The sequence below is a fragment of the Lampris incognitus genome, chromosome 9 (genome assembly GCF_029633865.1).
Source record: "Lampris incognitus isolate fLamInc1 chromosome 9, fLamInc1.hap2, whole genome shotgun sequence".
Lineage (NCBI taxonomy): Eukaryota > Metazoa > Chordata > Actinopteri > Lampriformes > Lampridae > Lampris > Lampris incognitus.
Window position 1 is genome coordinate 30,224,415 of NC_079219.1, and position 9,705 is coordinate 30,234,119.

Consider the following 9,705-nt stretch of genomic DNA (forward strand, 5'->3'; position numbering starts at 1 on the left):
CTAAAGAGGACAAGTCAGCCAGGAAGCATGCTTAATTTTGCTTTTGTAAGGACCAGATTAAATATTTGGCATTTTTGGCAATGTTAATCAACTATACTACTGGATTAGAAAGAAAATCTTAGAGAATGGACATAATTGTAGTTGCAGCAAGAACATTTCTAGGTGTTGTAGAATTTTCTGGAGACGGTGTGCAGCAGCTGCTGACAGAGGCTTTTAGTCCGTCCCAGAAAACGAGAAAAAGACGTGAGTATTTTTTTTTGTTTTTTGTAAACAGACATTTTGGTCCACTCACCATTTCCAGTTGGTGGCGGTAATACACTAAACCGTTGTTGGCAACCGCCAGTAAAACTAAAAAAGAAGCAGCAGAAGAAGATGGAGAAAAGAAGTAGAAGAAGAACCAATAAGAAGACGAGCAAATAGAAGAAGAAGAAACGAGACGTAATAGAAGAAGAACGGTTTCTCGTGCAGGTTTTCTGTTCCCTGCTCTTTGTCCCTCTCGGCATACCGTACTATTTCCCGTTCTCGTGTCCGCCGTGCGCGATGCTTTGGCCTCTCGTCCACTTCCCTGTTTGCGGTCCTCCCAATCAAAGATGGCAGTCACGGCACAGTAAGCAGGAGGCGACGATAGCTCTCGGGGATTTATCATGTACTTGCATTGGCGTAGGCAGCTGTTACTCTCATGCTTGTAACATGACAGCGACGTAGCGACTGCAAATGTTTCGACTCATGAAGAAAACAAAGGGAAGCGAAAATATCCTGTTTTTCTGCGAGTTTAGCTAGCAAGGCACGATTAGCCAAATAAATGAACTGGTTCAGCATCGCATAATGCAACTGACACCTAGCAAACAACAAAAACGACTGTTCTCCAAATAGCACACTGACATCGTGAATGGTGAGTGTCTTCTTTAGCTTGGACATAGATTTGCAAAAAAATAAAATAACAATAATAACCCATCTGCTATGTTGAACACAAAGTTGGCTCAGACTTCGGGAATTCGTTGTCTCTATGAGCAAATATACCGATATAACAGCATTATGCAAGGTTACTCTGCATGATATGCTGGGCCGACATTCAGCAAAGCCTGCTTCAGTGCTATTTTGTAAGTTATCCCTCTACTGAAGATGTGACGTTTTAAACGTTAAGACGTAGAAAGAGGCGTTTCTTTATCGTCAAGGTGGTCCCTCATGCTTAATGTGCTCTTTTTCACCAGCTCAATTATGGCCATCACTCAGTTTCGCCTGTTTAAGATCTGCACATGTTTAGCCAACTTGCTCTCCTTCTTTAAAAGGTTGATATGCAGGTGAGTCCAACTGAATATCCACTTTTATAACGTTCAATGGAAACATTCTATGGAGTATTACCTTTTGCATTTACTGTTATTTAATGTTTTCTTTACACTGCACAGAACTGGAAGGGGGCGAAAGCTCAGTGGTGATCTAATAACTCTGCCAACCACAGTGGATTTTTCAACATCTGTCCCCAAACAGGTTAGCAGTTTTCCATGGCAAGACAAACTGAAGGCCAAAACAAACTAGAATTTTAAAATATGCTATCATTTTAAACCATCACAATAATTTAGATCACTGCTTATTTAGGCGTTGATATACTGGGTTGTATGAGCTAATATCATGTATGGGAGCAGAGGAGAAATGATATTAAATACAAAGTATGTGCAGTAATTAAGAGTAATTTTGAAATTTCCTAGTGTATGGCAAAAATGTGTCAGTAAAACATGCAGAGTGAAAAATACATTTGTGTTTTGTGGTAAAAAGCATCTCTTGGTCAAAACATTCATTTAGATGAGAATTGATGGAATGGGGTAGATTAAATGCCCTATGAAATGAAAAGTGCATTTTCATTTGTGTTTATTATAGGAATAATGTTTTTCTCTTCTTGACAAATACTGTACTGCACTAGCGGGCGTACTCTAAAAAATGTCCAATGAATTGGGAGAGAGATTGAGAGAAGATGAGTAATCATCTACCACCAAACTGAAACTAGCCAATAACATAAATGTCCACATTCTTCTACAAATGCATGGCTGTTATTGGCTATTAGTCAATTCGAGCTCCTTCCCCTAACAAAATCCTACTAGCTTTTTTTCCCATTCAAATATGTGTTAAATCACAGAATTTTATGATGCTCTAATTGCTGCTTAATGGGACCTTTTTAAGAATTTAAATTTGTGTATCGGTCTACCTGTACATTTTAGATGTGTGATATGTCACTGATATGTTTGCATTGTTCATTCCTGAACATCACTTAACTGATTCGAGTTCCCTCATATTTTATCTTATCTTGTTCTCTAGTCTGCCCAGCCGGAGATTGAAGAATGGAGCTCTTGGGATGAAGAAGCCCCAACAAGTATCAAGATTGAGGGTGGCAATGGAAATGTTTCCCCTCCTGCCAATGAGTTAGAAGAAGAGCCCGACTACTTCAAAGACATGACCCCTACCATAAGGAAAACCCAGAAGGTACATCTATTGAAATTCCTTCTTCTTCTGCTTCTTCTTGTTTGGGTTTATTGGTGGTTGGCAAAAAACAGTTTGGTGCATTACCACCACCAACTGGAATGGTGAGTGGACCAGAATGCCTATTTGCTAATACAAAAAAAACCCTCATGTCTTCTCAAACTAGTTATTACTCAGGTTTTTGAGAGGGACTAAAAGCCTCTCAGCAGCTGCTGCACACCTTCTCTCGAAACTCCTACAACACCCAGAAATGTCCTTGCTGCATCTACAATTATGTCAATTCTCTCAGATTTTCTTTCTATTCCAGTAGTACAGTTGCTTACCATTGTCAAAAATGCCAAAAACTTCATATGGTCCTTACAAAAGCAAAATTAAGCATGCTTCCTGACTGAGTGTCATCCTTAGGCTCTTGTCTCACATCATTCTCGTTGTTTCTCGCCATTCTTTTAGGAGCTTCACCATACGACAATCCTTTTTCTGCTCTCGTCTTGTTCAAATTCTCGTCTTTAATTCTTTTTGGACACTGTGCTGACCCTGAATCATGATTTCCCTTGCAGTGCAGGCACTTTGCTTGCGCTTTCTCAACTTTACCATCTTCTACATTGCAGTTGTTCTTCCCACATCTCCTGACTCCATGCATAATGCTGCAACATGTCCATATTCTTGACAGCAAAAACATGTTAGTAGCTCTCTTATATGGCCTCACCTTGTAACTCACACAATCAAGGTACACTGTTTCCGCAATTCCCCCTCAAAAGTCAAACACCAGAATTACTATCCTCATTCCTCCCTTCTTAGAATCTAGTCATTCTTCTTGCCTCACACACATCTGCAACATCTTGAAATGACTCAGCCTCTACTGATAGTGGCACACCACTTATCACTCCCTTCTTCTTTGCTTTTAATCCAAGTGGGAAGCAAATCACACAGAGATACCTTCTAAATACTTTGATCCTAAGGGCTTTATCTCTTTGACACATTGAGATACAGTCAATGATAACCATCCCACTTCTAGTTATCCTGATTGATTGTTAATATCCAAGTTTTCCCCTACAGACTCTCTGACCTCCTGTGGGTCCTTGAAAATCCCTTCTTCTCGTCATGGCTATCATCCCAACAAGATACATCTCATGTATTCCCAGTGTGACTAGCGTCGCTTGAGCAATTCGATGTATTCTTCCCTCTTTTCTTATTTTCAAACCCTCTTGTGTCTTCATTCTCATTTCTAATTTCGCTCTCCATCTCTGACTCTGACACCATTTCCAAAGCTTTCGTCATGGCCTCCTCCTCCTTCCACCCTATTGAAAACCCATCAGCACTTCAGGGTTACATGTCAGTTTAAATTATCAATATGTTGAATGTTAAAAAATATATTAACCAGTAGATGTTTTTCTAGGCAATTTGTTTTGCAAGTCAAACCAGACATAATAGCTGTGTTTGATTTGACATCTTTTCAACATTTATTTTTTATCTTTTGTCAATACAAATTTTCTGCATCTGCAAATATAGATTAAGGCATAAGATTATGCCAGTAGGCCAAACAGTAATCTCTTGGTTAGAGGGAACAACAGTAGATTGACATGAATGTCCATACCTGGACCATTTGTTCCATAGTTCTCATTGTTTTCCATTTGACAGATTGTCCTGAAGAAGAGGGAGCCTTTGAACTACCTTGTGACTGATGGCTCTGCAGGTTTCTCCAGCAGACTGGCAGCCACTCAGGACATGATGTCCTTTATCCCACCCTCGGTAAGTCACAGCCCAACTCTCTTTAGGCTGAACCAGTTGTTACTCAAACCTTCAGGGTTGATATGCTCTTCTGGAAAATGCATGATAATTTCAAGAGTTTGAAACATTTCAAACAAATAGTGTAAAATGTAAGAGAAAAATGTTCCTCAGTTTGAATGCATATACAAATAAATGCAAATTTCATGTAGTCATTTCACTTAAAGTGACATTTATGTGTTAATTATCTTGAGCTCTAGAGTGTGACATATGTCATCATAAACAGATTAAAACCATCAAACCAAGTCAATAGATTCAGATCGGGACAAAGTATAAACTCTAAAACCTGGGTCTGTAATTATACATTAACTGTTTGAAATTGAGTGCAAGGGTTAGTCTAGTTTTTTTTTTTTTTCCCCTGCGAAGTAAATTCTCAGTTTTCTGGAAAACATAATTCCTCTTTACAAATTATTTGGAAGAGGCAAATTTATAATGCAAGTTGTAAGCCATGCTAAGTGCGTTACGTTACAATTACATACATTCACTTTTTATTGTTGTCCCGCGGAGCAGCAGGTAACGCTTTATTCATTTATGGGAGAAATTGGTGTGTGAGTTGTGTTGTGATATACCCTTTCCAGCAGAAGGTCATCCACACTTCTCAATGACAAAATAATTGCTGATTTTAGCCCTGATATGTGGAAAACCTGTCTCTGATCATGTATGCACATGTATTGATGATGATTACTGATGCATAAAGACTCTTGGCTCTGCAGCCACATAGTTTCTGTGTGCCTAGGTGTTTACCTAGCTTCCAGCCCTTGAGTTATTGCCATTTTTCTCTTATTCCTCCATTCTTCACCTTTCTAAACACCATAAATAATGAATGTGGACTAGAATTTAACAAGACATGTCCTTTTCTAGAATTTTGTGAAATGGAAGAAGAATATGCCTAAGTCTTTGTTTTTTGAAACATGTTACTTCTACTCTAATGCCTCTTTTTCACTAAAATCTTGTCATTTTTCTGATTTCAAATCCTATGATTGAATCATTTTGATGCCGCCAAGTCGATTTCAGCTTTCACATACATCTGATGAATCTCTGCATTTTTATTAAGTCAGTTGCTTTTTCATTTGTTATTACATCAGCTGCTCTACACTGCATCACAAATATTTTGCCATTAGAATGCACAATCATCAGCTTTACATTTATGCCAATCTGGAATATGGACATGCATTTTCATTGGTTGCATGCTTAAAGTGAAGCGTCAAACACAACATATCAAATGTGTGAATGCTGGGATTCTGTGGTATCCTTTTACACCGACATAATACCAGGAAAATGCTGTGCCGTACAAAAGACCAGTTTCCTAGGATTTTTAGCCATGGACTCTTTCACACCAATGACAAACACAGCAAAAACCCAGGATTATTTTTCAATGTGAAAGTGGTATAAGAATCCAAATCAAAGCAAGACAAGCAAATAGTTGAAATATTGATGTTGAAGGATGTAAAGAGAATGGGTAATTATCCTGTTTCCCACAGGCTGAGCTTGGTGAAATGGACAATTGGCAGGAGGACTCCAATGCCTGGGAAGATGAATCTGATGCTGCCTGGGAGGCAGAGGAGGTGCTCAGGTCAGTAATTCACAAAAAAACTATCTGTACATCTACAGACCATCAGTTTGTAATTGAAACTGTAGTTCATAACTGACTTGTCCTCTTTACAGTGTTCTGTTGAAGTAATATTTGGGTCTGGGTCATTTTATAGATATCTGTATGGCTGGAACTTTTGAAACCACAAAAATGGACAAATGATATTTTATTAAGCGTTATCCAGACCTTGTCATCTATTTTTGTTTAGAGGGCAGCAGGGTTTGACCAGCAGGTGGCAGTGTTTGCTTACATTAAGCTTCTTTGCCCAAAGCAAAGCTGTCCATATGCATTGTAATAACATTCAATCCTGTGTTGTTTTGTTTTATGTCTTTGTTAAACAGACAACAGAAGCTAGCAGAGAGAGAGAAACGTTCCATGGAGCAGCAGAGAAAGAAGATTGAGAAAGATGCTCAGAGAATGATGAAGAAGGAGCAGAAGATTGCGGTCAAGCTCTCGTAACATTTTAGAAATGCTCAGTTTTGAGCTGAAGTTGTGATGGTGTTGGTGTTGGGGAGGGGGCGCTGACATAGACTCAACCATTACTCAACCCTGTTTTCATCAAGCCAACCCAGGATTATGTCAATACACTCGTCACTTAAAAATGAAACAGTTCACCTTCTCCCAGCACCCATTTTGGTTGTAGTTGTTCAGTTCCAGCAATGGCAAATGCCACATTCTCCTGTCAGCAAGCTGCCTGGAGGGCAGATAATGTACCTGGTGTACTTGCTCTTCACATTGCAAGGCTATTTTGGTTTTCAGGGGGATTAGTATTTTGTATAATTGCAGTTCATCATTGGTTAAAAATGGGACAAATAGCATTAGACTTGGTTAGATTCTGATTTCATTTGCTAGAGAACTAAAAAAAAAAATTGGTTTGTCCAGGTGCAACTGTCAATAAACTGGTATCTACAGTAGTACACTTTGGCTCTCTTATTGAGAGTGTACTTTCCTTTGTCTACTTTATAACCAAAATGCAAAATATAAATCACAGGCTTCACTGTATATCAGCACTATCCCTTTGCATGAATGTGTTAAATATTTCACTTGTCTTTGTTTGTCAGCGTTCATTTTTTTCTTATTGATATTGTTTTATGTTCAATGTACCTACCTTTATAAAGTCCTTCCCTCACTGGAATTCTGCAGTGGCATGGATCCATGGATGGACATCTCAAGGGATAAGAGACTGGAATTTAGCCTTACCAGTACTATTAGCTGTGAGTTCCTATGGTAATCTCATTGCTACTGATTTTCCAGCCTCTTCCTTTGTCCAATTTTAAAGTGAAAAAAAAATCCTACCATAACACACACCATCACAAAACCTATCCTATTTGATTAATAACATTTTGTTTTGTTGGGTGATTTGGGGTTCTTGTTCATTGATGTAATCACTACACAAATAGTTTTGAGTAGCAAAGCTTACTTGATGAAACTGGACGACTATAACCATACAACTTCAGATCTGGAGCTTTAGATAGAATTTGTGTGTTGCTCCTGTTGTTGGCAAACGGCATTAATTGCTGTAGCTTGTTATGTATGACAACAGTGAATGCAGTGGTTTGTTTGCTAATTAACAAGCCTCTATCATGGAAACACTGAGATTAAGAGACAAAGCTGTATGAATTGGCATGTGGAATACACTGAAGAGTCCCCCCCCCCCCCCCCTGAGTGATGTCTTGGTCTTTTAGGGCAGTTTTCAAGTTGTCTACTTGCTTTAGTACATGTTTAAGCTTAATATTTAACATTACGGGTGGCAAAGCTTTTCAAGCTTTCTATTGAATGACTCATTTACACTTTCAGAATGGTGATGGATTTTCAAAGATAACCTGGAGGGTAAAAGGACAGATGTGTCCATGAGCAGTTTCTAGATAGTTCAAGCTATTAAAAAAGATTGTCCTCTGATGTGAGCCCATCCTTTGAATGCCCCTTTTCCAACTTTTTTCACTGGGTACAGCTTGCATGTTAAAAAAGGTAATTTATTTTTGCACTTTTCCAACATTGTTTGATCGATTTATTTTTTAAAATCTGTTCCAATAAGTGCGATCTCAGACATGGTATGGTTGAGCACCCCTGACAACCATGATGGAAATGTTACCGTGGACTACAAACAAAATCCAAACAGTGTGGGAGATTATACCTGACTGATTAGTCGTGGATGTTTTTAAATAAAATGTTTTTGATTCATCCCTCTCGAGATGAAAAGATCTTGTGAACCGAGTTGTACGATGTCATTTAAAAGAAAATGTTTTGATCAAATGCAACTTGGATCCTCTAAGGTTGTAGCATACAACTACCACCATTTAATAACGCATCATTCACCAGGCCAGTCACTTCTTTGGTAGGTTGTAATCATTTCTATCTGACTGCCATCAGCGACACAGAACAAAACCTCAGAGACTGACCCACTTTAGAGGGAAAACTGCAGTTCAGTTATTTTTAGAAAGAGCCGTACCAGTGATCTCTTGAGGATAATCTCTTGTCCCATAGAGAGATCAAAATTCCCTTTTCTGTTACAAGTTGGGATTGTCCGGTGAAGGCTTTGTGAATGACAATATGGATTTAACACTAAACTGGACAATATGTTTGAGTCTGTTGCAGCCCACTCCTCTGGTTCTGCCTTCCACTGGCTGGCAACAGACTGCAGCAGAGATGGCAGCACATGGGATGCATCGTTAGTCTTCCAGCACTTTAAATGAACTGGACGGTCACAGTTACGTAACTGAGAGACAGCCTGTCAAACGGTGGTGAGAAAGTGTTCATGGCGTACCACAGATTGCTAGTCTTAGCTAGTATGATTTTGGTGCCGAAAGCCAGGATGCATGAACACAACATGGATGTTACATGTGAAGACTACATCAGTAGGTTGCATTGACAGACATTTAGTTTTTTGTTGTTAGGGCCTTGAATACCATTTCCAGTTTCTGAGAGGTTTTAGCAAATGGATGTTAAGCACTTAGTCTGTCGGCTCGATAGCCCAAGGGACGTTTGACAATACTGCCCGAGAAAGCATTTACGTAAGATGCACTGTCATGAGAAAACACTGGTTGGTCGCGCTCAAGTTCAGAATCCCTTTATTAATTCATGTGAGCCTCTTGTGCAAATGAACATCTGAGCTTCCCAGCAGCGGTTTGTACCACCAACTACATAAAGAGTATAGAAATGTGCTCCGAGCTACCCAACAGTTTGACTCGTCTCTGCAAGCCTTTGAAGTTAATGGACAGATCTGGGAGTTTTTAGGCCACTTCCATATTATTTAAGACTCTCCTCCCTATCCAAAACAAATCTCATGCAATTTTTAAATGAAATATGTCAGTCAAGAATCGTTACAATTATCATGCTTTAATAATAGTTACAAGGACATTCGATGTAAACAACAATATTGCACATAGCTCAGGCACATAACAAGTGTCACTTGCTTTAAAGCATCAACATACTTCTCTGAACAATATACAGGATATACCATAAAAAGCTAAACTCTTGAGGAGAAAAATACATCTTCACAAAACAGTGAACACACATTAAAGCTTTGGCTGAAGGTTTAAAGTTTGTACCAAACAGTTGAGAAATCACAAACCATCATAAACTCTTAACATTTCACCATTCCATCCCCTGAAATCTCATGTCCATGCAATCTGAAAACAAGAACAAGAGCAAAAAAAAAAAATGGACACAAGGGTAGCTAACGACAGTACAGGACAAGTAACAATCTACCTCACATATATATGATAAAAATAAATAATCCCTTCAATGAATAATCCCTTTCGTGTCACCATTTGATTTAAATTCATGGTAACTGTACAGTGGCAAAGTAACAGTGACGGAACCAAAACAAAATATATTCTCGTGTAAAAAAAACAAAA

General features: G+C 38.7%; 1 protein-coding gene across 1 annotated transcript; it reads left to right on the top strand.

Annotated features, from left to right (window-relative positions):
• Nucleotides 1-591: 591 nt before the first annotated feature.
• ebag9 (estrogen receptor binding site associated antigen 9) lies at nt 592-8,042 on the top strand. Its single transcript, XM_056286314.1, has 7 exons — nt 592-892; nt 1,212-1,301; nt 1,407-1,488; nt 2,311-2,475; nt 4,111-4,221; nt 5,739-5,830; nt 6,190-8,042. The coding sequence occupies exons 2-7, from the start codon at nt 1,219-1,221 to the stop codon at nt 6,305-6,307; spliced, it is 651 nt and encodes a 216-aa protein (XP_056142289.1). The 5' UTR covers nt 592-892; nt 1,212-1,218; the 3' UTR covers nt 6,308-8,042.
• Nucleotides 8,043-9,705: the final 1,663 nt, after the last annotated feature.

What these genes read in the sequence shown, in the direction of transcription:
- ebag9 (XM_056286314.1), top strand. Translation starts at nt 1,219, where the DNA reads ATGGCCATCACTCAGTTTCGCCTGTTTAAGATCTGCACATGTTTAGCC. An exon ending in CAACATCTGTCCCCAAACAG is followed by an intron (nt 1,489 to 2,310) that starts GTTAGCAGTTTT and finishes CTTGTTCTCTAG; the next exon opens with TCTGCCCAGCCGGAGATTGA. An exon ending in CCATAAGGAAAACCCAGAAG is followed by an intron (nt 2,476 to 4,110) that starts GTACATCTATTG and finishes TCCATTTGACAG; the next exon opens with ATTGTCCTGAAGAAGAGGGA.